Genomic DNA, 12,420 nt, shown 5'->3' on the forward strand with positions numbered 1-12,420 from the left:
GTGGGGAAATTCCGGTGTGATCCACCCGCGGGGGGGGGGGGTCAGCACCAGGGAGCGGAGAGGCTGTGCCCGCACACGCACCCCTGCCAGCACCTACCCGGGAGGGAATAACGACACTGAAACCCGAGCCGGGAAGGGTCCGGCCGCTGCCGGCGGGCGGGGAGCTCAGTGGCCAGCGCGGGCGGGGCGTGGCCGGGACACCAAGGCCCAGCAAGTGCCTGCCCGAGCCACTGTGGGGGGGGGGGGAGGAAGAGGAAAGAGTGGCGGGCCGGGAGGGGCAGGCGGCGCGCAGGGCGGGCACTGGCCTGGCACGCGGCCCACTCCACTCTGATCGATCGCCGCATCCCACAGTGCTCCCCAGCCCTGCCAGGAGTGACCCCGGGGGGCAGAGCCAGGGGCCAGCCCTGAGCATCGCCGGGTGTGGCCCCAAGCCAGAGACAGAGGGGGAGGGAGAGGAAGGGAGGAGAGGAAGGGAGAGGGGACAGAAGAGAGGGAGGTGAGGGAGGGAGGAAGAGGGGAGGGAGGGAGGGAGGAAGGGGGGATGTTTGCGAGACGGGCGCCTGGGTCCCTCCCTGTCCGAGTTCCTGCGCGTGCCCTTTGCACCCCGCCCGCTGCCCGGCGTCCCGCTGTCAGCCCGCGGTGGTCTCCGGGCCCCGTGGGAGATCAGGCCCGCGAGCCCGCATTGGACCCCCTGCCTGCAGGGCAGGGCCGACTCCCGGGGCCGGTCCCCACAGGTGTGGCCCTCAAGGGTGGCGCGGGCGCGGACAGGGTGGCACCCTCTCTCCCACCTCTGCCGCGCGCGTGCGCAGCCCTTTGCTTTTTTTGGGGGGGTGGGGGTCAGGCGAATTCGAGGCTGACTCCTGGGGCGGGGGGCTCAGGGCGGCCTCTAGGGTGCGGGGAATCGAACCCAGGCCCGCCACGCGCAATTCAAGTGTCCCGCCCACTGTCCACTGACTCGGGCCAGCCGTGCTGGACAGGGGAGGCCACGCGTGCCGGGGGAGGAGCTGGCGAGGGGGCCCGTGCGGCTGCACCGCGGCGGTGTGTCCCCCCCCCCCACGAGACGGAGGCAGGGGAGGCCGGGAGGGGGCAGGGGCGAAGGCGCAGAGGATGAAGGGGAGATGGAGGGGCCGATGAAGGATGGCCGGGCAAATGGGCGGATGGTGGGCGGGTGGGTAGGTGGGTGGGTGAATGGATGGGCGGATGGTGGGCGGGGACTGGGAACAGCCGGAGGTAAAGGAGCTGCCAAGGTAGGTAGATTCTTCCCGCGTTCCAGCCAGCAGAGCTGGAGCTTTTCTCGGCTGTTTCTGGGGACCCACCCCGGGAGGTCGGGGTTTTGTGCTCTTGCTTTTGTGCTCAGGGCTAACTTGTGTTTTGTGGTTGTGCGGGGTCACACTGGAGGGTGCTCGGGGCTGACTCGTGGCTCTGTGCTCCGGGACCACTCCTGCGGGTGCCAGGCGAGGCCGTCCCAGGAGGCGGGGGGGGGGGGGGCTCCCCAGCAGGGCCCCCAGGGGAGCGGGATGCAGCACGGGGGCCGGGGGCGCCTGCCCACTGAAGCGCGTGCACACCCTTCCGCCCCCGCTTCTCCTGGGGCCCTGCCCTACGCCCCCAGCAGAGCCCCCCTCCCCTGCCCCCGGACCCTTCGGTAGGCTGAGCCACGCAGCCTGCACACCTAGGGGTGGCGGAGACCCTGTCCGGGGCTGGTCCTGCTCATATACCTGCCCTCCTGCCCACGCACTCTCCCAGGACTATCTCTCCCCCCACCTTCGGGGGTCTCCTGGCTCCCCAGAGCTCCCCACCCGACCCCCAGGTCCTTTCTCCCTGGATGATCCAAGCGGGTGACTGTCTGGTGAGAAACCCAGGAGGGCTGCCTGGCGGTGGTGGAGGCGCTCTGGCCTCCCCTGTGCCCCAGGCTGGGCCTGGCCTGGGAAATGCTTCCCTGGGCTCTCTCAGAGCGGGAAACTGAGGCTCAGAGGCAGAAATGGGGTGTCTGGCATCGAGCTGGCAGCCTGGGGTCAAGCGCAGAGAGGGACCAGCACAGCCCCTGCCCCTTGCAACACGGCGTGGGGGTGGGGGGGGGAGCTCAGCCCGGGAACCCCGGGGCAGGGCCCACTGTGCTGGAGCTGGGTGCGGGGGTCTCCGCCACCCAACGGCTCAGCACTGCCCCTCTCTGGGGCCTGCGGGGCGCACTCAGGGACCTGCAGGGGGGCAGGGGGCTCTTCTAGGGCTGGCAGAAAGCACCCCGGGGGTCCTGTAGGGGGGCAAGGGACACGGGTGGGGGCGCAGCAGGACCCTCAGGACCCCCGCCCCCCTCAGATCCTGAAGGGGCCCCACCCTCCAGGAACCCGAGGGCGCCCCCCTCCCTGCAGGCCCCCTAGGGCACCACCCCCCGCAGATCCCAGGGCGCCCCCCCGCCCCCGCAGATCCCCAGGGCGCCTCCCTCCCCCCCCCAGATCCCAGGGCGCCCCCCGCCCCCGCAGATCCCCAGGGCGCCTCCCTCCCCCCGCAGATCCCAGGGCGCCCCCAACCCTGCCTCAGATTCAGGGCGCCCCCCGCCCCCGCAGATGCGAGGCGCCCCCGCCGTCACGCGCCCGCCCCGCCCGCTCCGCGCCCCACTTTGCCAGGTCTCGGGATATTTTTACTCCGCACAGCGCCGGGTGCTCCAGCCCCGCGGGCCGCGGACCCTCGTGCTCGGCGCCCGCTCCCGGAGGGGGGTCGGCCGAGGTCTGGTCACCCCCCCATCCGGGCCGGACCCCAAGGGTCGCCTCCCGCTGCCTTGTGGACACCCCGAGGGGGGAAGGAGGGGGGAGGAGGGGTGCCGGGACACAGCCCCACACTGGGGGGGGCCCCCGCTGGGCTTGGGGGGCGCCAGCATGGCCCAGACAAGCACATGACCAGGCCCGGCAGAGACCCTGCCTCAGGTTAGGGGCTGTGCCCACCCCGGGGCAACGTTCATCCTCTTTTCTTGGGTCACCCCCGGCTATGCACAACGGTTACTCCTGGTTCTGTGCTCAGGAATCCCTCCTGCAGGGCTCGGGATGGGATGCCGAGCCCTGCAGGAGGGATTCTATGGGATGCCAGGCTCAAGCCTGGGTTGGCCGTGTGCAAACGCCCCACTGTACTATCGCTCTGGCCCTGTCACCCCTGTCTGAACCACCCCCCTTTGGGCTGTTTGGCCAGAGGGTCCCCATGAGCACAGGCTGAGATGAAGTGCCACCCCCTCCCTCCTCCTCCCCTCTGTGCTCCCCTCTGTGCCTACTGGCACAGGTATGGCCCCAGGACCTTTGCACGGGCTGCTCCTCCACCTGAAAACTAGGACTGTCCTCTGCTGGCAAAGGGGTGACAGGGTTCAAGAGTGGGAGGGCACTACAACCTCCTCATTAGGCGAGAGGGAGGCAGCTCCACGTGTGTGCCCTTTGTCCAACAATTACCTTGTAGAACTTTCTGCTAGAAATCTTTATCATAAGAAAAATCAAAAAGTCTGAGAGTCTGCTGGGAGGGGGGACGGGGTGCAGGTGGGGGGGGAGGAGGAGGAAGTCAAAGTCTCCAAGAGCCTGAAACTGCCCCCAGCACTGCCAGGAAGTGAGGCTAGCAACACCCACTGTGGGCCCCATGCCGGGCCCCCTGCTTGTTTTGACGAATAAAGTTTTATTGGCACCAGGCCACATTCACTTGCTGGCAAGGCAGCGCGGAGGGCGGGGGACGCAGACCCCCACACCCACAAAGGGAGAGGGCCCCAGGGATCATCCGCTCCTGCTCGCCACCCCTCTCCCGATCGAACCCAGAGCGCGAGGCCAGAGTTCCACACGGAGGCGCTGGGCTAGCTCGGGGCGGCCGGGTGCCCGCAGCAGTGCCAGGCCGAACTGACAAGAGGCCAGCGGGGCAGGCCACCCTCCAGGAGAGGCGCCCCCGGGCCTGTCCCTGCTGTGCAGGCAGATGGGCAGGCGACCCACGCCAGCCTGACCCTTGCCCGTGAGCTCAGGACCTGCGTCGAGCTCCCTCACCGGTGCTCCTTCACCCACTGCCGGGACCCGCCTCTGTTCTCCCTTATCCGTGCTCCCTCGCCTACTGCTGGACCCACCCGTGCTCCCTCAGTGGTGCTCCCTCGACAGTGCTCCCTTCTGTGCTCCCTGGGTCGTGCTCCCTTGTCCACCAAGGTGTGTCCCGTGGCCTGTCTGGTCCACACTGCACAGGAGGGTCCGGATCCAAGCGCAGACCTCGGGGCCGGCCTCCTGCCATAGACACAGCAACTGTGGTCACCAGGCCGGGGGGAGGGCATGGAGGGCTGTGGCACCCCAGGATGGCGCCCGAACAGTCGAAACCAGGCAGAGCAGTTTCTGGCAGACCGGCGAGGGGCAGGACACAAGGACACACACAAGCATGCGCACGCACACACACACACGTGTCCTGGCCCCAAGTCCCTGTGGAACGAAAGGGTGGGGCGCTGACCTGCACCTCATGGACCACCCTGAGGGAAAGAAACACACTCCAGGGGCTGGAGCGATAGCACAGCGGTGAGGGCCTTTGCCTTGCATGCGGCCGACCCAGGTACGATGCCCAGCATCCCATATGGTCCCCCGAGCACCGCCAGGGGTAATTCCTGAGTGCAGAGCCAGGAGTCACCCCTGTGTGTTGCCGGGTATGACCAAAATTGCAAAAAAAAGAAAAAAAAACACACTTCAGGGGCTGGGGCAGTAGCACAGCGGGAGGGCGTTTGCCTTGCACGCGGCCAACCCGAGTTCGATCCCCAGCACCCCATATGGTCCCCTGAGCACCGCCAGGAGTAATTTTGAGTGCAGAGCCAGGAGTAACCCCTGTGCATCGCCAGATGTGACCCAAAAAGCAAAAAAAAAAAAAAAAAAAAAATTTTAAAGGCAAACAAACTTGAGCTTGGCCAGATTGTGGGGCTCGGCGTGTGATGATGTGGGAAGCAAGGCAAAAGGCGTGAAGACGGGGTGCCAGCAGATACCCTCGGGCGTGGCCACGGAAACATGGGGGCGGGGCTATGGGCGTGGCCTGTAGGGTAGGCGGGGTGACGGGTGTGACCATGGAAAATAGGAGCTGGGTGGTGGGCGTGGCCCGTAGGGTAGGTGGGAGATAGGCGTGGTCATGAAAATATGGGATGGAAGATGGGCGTGGTCTATAGGGTAGGCGGGGCGAGGGGCGTGGCCATGGTGGCCAAGGCCAGAGTGAGGAAGTGGCCAAGGTTATGTGGGGTGGAGCGATGGGCGTGGCCATGTCGATATTGGTGGCCGGTGGGCGTGGTTATGGTGATTTGAAACTGTGGGCGTGGCCATGGGAGGGAGCATGGTCAAGAGGTGGGCTAGAGGGACACCGCAGAAGAGAGTGCACTTGCCCTGTATGCAGCTGACCTGGGTTCGATTCCCATCACCCCACAGGGTCCCGAGCGCCACCGGGAGTGACTTCTGAGTACAGAGTCAGGAATAACCCCTGAGCACCGCCTAGTGTATGGCCCCCCAACCAACAAACATGAAAAATAAAAGTCAGTAGCGCTTGCTTGCACGCATCCAACCTGGGCTCAATCCCCGGCACCCCATGGGGGCCCCTAAACTCCACCAAGAGTGATCCCTGAGCACAGAGTCAGGAATCAGCCCAAAACAAAACAAACACCACCTTCCCCGATAAAATAAAACAAAAACAAAGCTTCCCTCCGTGGGTGGTGACCTGCACCCCTGGCTCCAGGAGCCTCCCGAGAGCTGGGTGTCACGAGGCTGCTGACTGCCGCCTGGGAACTGGGCTGGGCGACCCCCAACACGGTGCCCGAGAAGCACCTGTGGGGCCCGGGCGGGGCGCAGCCAGGCTGAGACCCCGAACTGCAGGGGACCCAGAGACCCGCCTGGAGCAACCCCAGACCCAGGAGTGGCCCCAAGCAGGAGAAAATCGGCTAAGTGAACCTCCCGGGCAACAGGACAGGGGGAGGGCGCTCGCCGGGCACGTGACCACCGACCTGGTTCCATCCGTGCCTCCCCAGGGATCCCCGGCCCGGCCGGAAGTGATCCCTGAGCACAGAGCCAAGAGTCCACCCTGGGGGCTGGAGCGATAGCACAGTGGGTAGGGTGTTTTCCTTGCACGTGGCCGACCCGGGTTCTATTCCCAGCATCCCATATGGTCCCCTGAGCATCACCAGGAGTAATTCCTGAGTGCAGAGCCAGAGCCAGGAGTGACCCCTGAGCATCACTGGGTGTGACCCAAAAAGCGAAAAGAAGAGAAAGGAAGAGAAAAGAAAAGAAAAGAAGAGAAAAGAAAAGAAAAGAAAAGAAAAGAAAAGAAAAGAAAAGAAAAGAAAAGAAAAGAAAAGAAAAGAGTCCACCCTGGTCACAGGCGTGACCCGGAAACTGAAACCAAAACCAAGTGACCCTTCGGCCTGATGCTGGGCTGGAAGAGAAGCACCCGCAGGAGGGGCTGGAGGCTGGGGGCTCAGGGCGCCACCGAGGCAAGGCGGGCTGGTCCGGGCACCACCACTCACTCCCAGCTCTGACCCAGACCCACAGAACCATGCGGAAGCAAGCCTGCACGCAAGCCTGTCCCCATGCAAGCAGGGGACCCCCCCCCCCGCCACTGAGGACACCGCAGCCGGGGAACCTTCCAGAAGCCAATGGGCTCCCAGCCCCTACCTCCCCACCCCAACCTTGGGACTCGAGCACCACAAATGTGCTCTCACTGAGCACCCCCTGGTGCCCTCTAGATCCCCCCAAGGCGGCCAGTGGGCAAACACCCCCAGCCACATATGTCCAGTGTTCTCCAGGACTGGCAGGCCCCTTCCTGCCCCCACCCTCCCGCCCCCGGCAGGCTCCCCTACTTCCTCCCTCATCAGGCCGGCTCAGGACCTTTGCACGTGCCCTGTGCCCACCTCTGCCTCTCTCCTTGGGAGGCAATGTCGTCACCACATGTGTTGTGGGTGTCCTGCTTCTGTGCCTACGGTGGGGTTCACCCCCACAAGACACACACACACATGCACATACGCGTGCGTGCTTGGCATGACACAGTGGTCCGGCCCTACCCGGCTCCCCAGCCCTGCTGGGTCACTTCCCCAAAGGCGCCCCGTGCTGCCTGGGCCAGACAAGGGCGCCGTGGTGACCCAATGCTGTGGTTCCCGCCCACCCTTCCCCCCAATCTCCACCCTGTGGGCCCAAGTCCTCCAGGGAACCCCCAGGGCGTGCGCAGACAGCTGCCACCCCCCGCCCCCAGTCCAGATGGCAGCAGGCGGGGGATCTCCAGGGCGGGGCCCTCCGCTGGTCAGGGGACACGCGGCAGGAGGCCTGGCCCCATGGGGGTTCCCCGGCCCTGCGCCCCCACAGCTGCTGTCCATGGGCTCTGTCTGTCCCCCAGAGCAATGTGCAGCCCCGCTGACCCCGGGCCAGGAGAATCTGCACCCAGGGAGGGTCCGGGGCTGCTGTCCGAGACCTAGTGGACACCACCTGCCTTGGGCACCCCAGGCCATGCCGCCTTGCTCGCTCATCCTGCAGAGAGACCAGAAGGCCTCAGTTCCGCTCCCCCCAGCCCCTGCCTGCCGATTGTCACCTGTGGGGTCCCACCTGGTCCCCAGCACACTCACTGCTAGTGCCCTCACACCACTGCAGCCCCCAGATCACAGGTGTGGGAACAGTGCTGGTGCTGCCCCAGGGCCTTTGCACCTGCTGCCCTGGCCTACCTCAAGACCACACCCTTTCACTTCCCTCTACAGATGTGAGTCTCCGTCTGGGGGACAGAGGGCCACAGCCCAGAAGGCTCAGTGACAGAACCAGGACAGAGCCACCTTGTTCTCTCACTTCTATCCTGACCCCAGCTCCCAGCTCTGAACGCCCCACCCCCTCGCATGGCTCCCGGGTCCCGGAAGAAGCAGGCACACAGAGTCACCCGAAAGCGCACCCTGCAGCAGTGACAAACTGTACAGTCCCCAGGCCCTGTGGGCAGGGAGCCCTGAGGCGACAACAGGTAAGGAATTCCATCACCTCGATCACCACCTGGGTCAAGGGGATGTCCCAGGGGGCTGCCCCACCTGCCCCTCCAGGCCCACTCCAGGCAGTGCTGGGATCCCTTGGGGAAGTTGCTCAGGAGGGCTGAGGACGTCAGCAGAGCCTGTCATGTGGTTAAGTGCTAGGTGACAGGGAAGGGCAGGACAGGGGATGGAGGAGGGTGCAGCAAGGCAGAAGGGTCTGGGAAGGGGACCACAGGGATCCACAGGAAGCAGTAGAGCAGGGCTGGTGCAAAGGCCCTGGGACAGGGAGAAGCAGGCAGGTGGGAGGCCCTGATTGGCAAGGGAGAAGAACGGGGAGGGAGGGCAAGGCAGGTGAGAGGGGCCGTGATTGGAGGGGAAAGGAAAGAGGGAGGGGTCACGCAAATATGAGGCCCTGATTGGAGGAGGTAAACAGGGAGGGAGGGGGCCAGGCAAGTGGGAGGTTCTGATTGGAGGGGTAGACGGGGAGGGAGGGGCCAGGCAAGTGTGAGGCTCTGATTGGCGAGAGTAAACAGGGAGGGAGGGGCTAGGCAAGTGAGAGGCTCGGATTGGAGGAGGTGGGCCAGGCAGGTGGGAGCCCAGATCAGGGGGAGTCTCTGGCCGACTGTGGGGGGAGGGAAGGCCCTGTGCCAGCTTTTGGGGGAACCTTCTGGGCCAAGCTGCAGGGAGGACCAGAGCCTGGGAGGAGGCTGGACGGGAGAGGAACTGGACCAGGTGGTGGCTGAGGAGAGAGGTGGGCGGGCAGCGCCCGTTCTGGAGAAGAAGCAGTGACATTGCTGCCACCAGATCCGATGGAGGAGGGGCAGGCTGGCGGCCACCTACCTGCAAGAAGGGGCAGTAGGGAAGGGGCAGGGGTGGGGGGGAAGGACAAGGGAGAAGGGGCAGGAGGGAAGGACCAGAGGAGAAGAGGTGGGGAAGGGGGAGGGGGAGGGGCAGGGGGAGGGGCAGGGTGTGGGAAGGACACGGGAGAAGGGGCAGCTAAGGGGGGGAAGGGGTAGGGGGGAAGGGGTGGAGGGAAGACAGGGGGGAAGGGGTGGAGGGAAGGGGTGGGGGAGGCCGGGGGGAAGGGGCAGGAGGGAAGGGGCGGCGGGAGGTCTCAGAAGGACCCCCGCCCGCAGCCCCCTCACTGCAGCTCCTTCCCTGCAGGTGCCCCAAGATTGGCCCAACCCCCTGGGCACCCCACAAGCCCTGTGAGAACCTCTGGGAGCCTTTCTACTTCCTGTGGGTCACACACACCTGATGTTCTCGGGGGCTATTCCAGGGGGTCACACGGGGTCACTCCTGGGGGTTCTGGGGACCCCACATGGGGAGGTTAGCGCTGCCAGCCCCTGCTCCATCCCCGGGGCCTGTGTCAGCACCCTAGTCCCAGCCAGAGCCCCCCAGCCCCCCAGCCCCAGCCGGCCCTGGCAGCTGCAGGCATCTCCAGCTCCCGAGGACCTGTCAAGGCCACCACGGGCAACACTGTCCCCGCCCCCATCCCAGAAGCCCCCAGGGCAGAATCCAGCCGGAGCCACAGTCACAGCTCACAGTCCAAGGCACCTCCCCAGGGCACCCCCAGACGCCGCCTCCCCCGACCGACTCCCCCGACCCAGGCAGGGCAAGTGAGCTTTACTGTCCCCGAGAGCCAGTGGGGAAACCGAGGCAGGCATCTGCCTGGAAGGCGGTAGGGTGTCTGGGACTCACTCTGGTCTGTGCGGGGAAGTGACGGATAATACCCAGAGTCTGGAGAAAACAGGCTGATTCCAGACTCTTCCAGACTCTTCCAGACACGACTCAGAGGAGGAGAGAGGGAGAGAGGGCTGCGGGCGGGGCCCAGCCTCGCTCTTTCCCCTGAACCACGGGGTCCCGGTCACCCCAGCACCACCAGGGGGTGGCCCCCGAGTCCCCCCCCAAAAGTAACAACCAATTATTGGAAGGGAGCGACTCTCACTGGGGTGAGGGCTCAGCCCCGCGGTGCCACCACGGGTCACCGGGCTGTCACAACAGGGGTGGGGACGGACAGGGTTCTGGCATAGAGTCCTGGTGGGGGTGGGGTCGGTACCCCCCAAAGGGGAGCAGAGAGGAGGCTGAGGACCCCGGCGGGCTGCAGCCCCAAGTGGGGTTCACGCGCCTACGGGCAGCAGGAAAAGGGGGACAGTCACGTCAAACTTCAGACTCCTGCGGCCACCGGCGCTGCGCGGGGAAGGTCCTGGCCGGGGCCAGGCTGTCCCCTCCGGCGCCCATCCGTCCCCAGCCAGCTCCCCGCGCCCCGCTGCACACGTCAGTCTGCGCGGGTCCCGGGCTGCTGGGCTGAACCGGCCAGGACGGAGGGGTGACGGCAGCAGAAACCGAGGCAGGGGGGGGGTGGCGAAGGAAGCCTGGACCCCACTCGGGGCCGGCTGGCACGAGCACAGTGGGCAGCAGCCGGTCAGGGCCAGGCCGGGCGGGTCCAGATGGCAGCGGGAAGGCGCATCCTCCCCCTCCGCCCTCTCCCTCCAGCCGCGCCAGTCCCCACCCGCCGCCCGCTCACGGGGGAAGCTCACCGGGGAAGCTCCCGGGGGGCCCCGGGGGGCGTCTGCGCCGCCCACCGCAGCCAACCAGGATGCTGGGGGGCAGTGTGGGCCGCCGGAAGTGTCCCGCTCGTGACCGCGGCCCCACGCCATCCCCAAGGCAGGGCCCGGGCCCGAGCGAGCCCCCCCACTGCGGCCCGCACCTGCCCGGGCGCCCCGCGGAGAGAGGGGGCGCCTGCCACCGGCCCCGCAAGGGACCCCGCGCTCCCAGCACCCACCCGGGAGCGAGCCCGCCTGCTGTCAAAGGGGAAACTGAGGTCTGGGCCCCGAAATCCCGGGCTGGGGCTCTCCCCGCCCCCCACCACGCACACACAGAGAACTCGACCCACATTGCAAAGACAACCCCCCCACCCCGCCCCCCTCCAGCCTTTCCGGACGCGGTGGGGGAAGGGGCGAGGCCGGAGCAGCAGACGGCAGCTCGGAGCAGGGGGGCACGTCCCGGAAAGCTCGGCCCCCCGACACGATCCCGCGCGGCGGTGCGGAGCGAGCAGCCCCCCGTCACCCTCCCCCGACGACGTCCCCCGCGATGCACCCTCGGACGCCGTGCGGCCACCGCGCAGGCCCCCCGAACTGGGCAGCAGCGCCGCCCCGGCCGGCCCGACCGACCTGGGGCACCCCACCGCCCCCCACGCGCGACGCGCCCCGGGGTCCCCCGCCCCCGCGGGCCCCGACGCCCCTGCACGCCCGGGCGGGTCCACTGCGTCCCCCGGGCGCGCGGGTGGGGGGATGCCGGCCGGTCCATCCGGGCGCCCCAGGGGCCCGTTACCTGCCGCCGCCGCCCCGCTCTCCGCCGCCCAGGCCGCCTGCGAGGTCACGACGCCCGCCTCGGCGCTCTCCGCCTCGTCCGACACCTCCAGCTCCATGGCCGCGCGCGGAACGGACAGCGCGGGCGGTGGACGCGGGACCCAGAGCCCGGCGCGGCCGCGCGGCTGAACAACAACCAGCCGCGGCCCGAGGGCGGAGGGCGGGCCGGGGGCGGGCCCGGGGGGCCCTGCGTCATCGCGCACCGCGCGCTCCACCAATCCGGGCTCGGGGGCCGGAGCGGGGGGCGTGTCCCGGAGGGCCCGGGGCGGGGCCTGGCGTCCTTGCGCGCCGCCAATCCGGGCTCGAGGGCGGGCGCGGGGAGGCGCGTCCCGGGCGGTTCTGGGCGTGGCCTGGCGTCCTTGCTCGCCGCCAATCCGAGCTCGTGGACGGGCGAGGGGAGGTGTGTTCTGGAGGGCCTGGGCGTGGCCTGGCATCCTTGCGCACTGCCAATCCGGGCTCGAGGGCGGGAACGGGGCGGGGACCAGTGGGCCGTGGCTGATGCCTCGTCACTGCGCCTCTCCGGAATGGCCAATCAGAACTCGAAGGCGAGGCCTGAGAGGGAGCCGCCCCCGCGGGCTCCGCGCGCGCCCCCAGAAGCCCATACGTGGAAGTGTCTCTCCTTTCTCTTGGAACTCTGCTCTCCTAAATAAGAGATGGAAATAGCGTTGAGACTATTTACCAAAAAAAAAAAAAAAAAAAAAGGAAAAGGGAACACCGAGAAATAGCTTTAGACGCTGTAGCGCATACTTTGCAAGCCTGGGTTTGCTCCCTGGCACTGCATGATCGGCCAAAGCAACCCCCAGAACTGAGACTGCAGCATCCACAGGTATGAACCCCCCCACCCACACCAGAAATAACCATAAAATGTATTGACGTCTATGTTCTTTGCCATGTATAATTATAATACTAATAGTGGGACATGGAGATAGTATTGCGGTTAGGGCAGACGCCTAATCCTCATGGATTCTGTTCCAGCCATGAGGGTCTTCTGGGCATGGGGTAGAATGTGGCCCTGGTGCCCCAGCACCCAATAGGATCCCCTGAGCACCACCAGCAGTAATCCTTGAGCACAGAGCCAGGAGTCAGACCTGA

General features: G+C 66.8%; 1 protein-coding gene across 3 annotated transcripts in view; it reads right to left on the reverse strand.

Moving 5' to 3' along the window:
• The window catches only part of PIP5K1C (phosphatidylinositol-4-phosphate 5-kinase type 1 gamma), a 39,411-nt gene extending 27,929 nt beyond the window's left edge, over positions 1 to 11,482 (reverse strand). For all 3 annotated transcript variants that reach the window (XR_008628428.1, XM_055124973.1, XM_055124972.1), the window contains exon 1: positions 11,291 to 11,482. Coding sequence is in view for 2 of the 3 variants with exons in the window: in XM_055124973.1 (XP_054980948.1) it covers positions 11,291 to 11,387 (97 nt within the window). In the remaining variant the exon portion in view is untranslated. The remainder of the gene's footprint in view (positions 1 to 11,290) is intronic.
• Positions 11,483 to 12,420: the final 938 nt, after the last annotated feature.

Source organism: Sorex araneus, chromosome 2 (assembly GCF_027595985.1).
Source record: "Sorex araneus isolate mSorAra2 chromosome 2, mSorAra2.pri, whole genome shotgun sequence".
Lineage (NCBI taxonomy): Eukaryota > Metazoa > Chordata > Mammalia > Eulipotyphla > Soricidae > Sorex > Sorex araneus.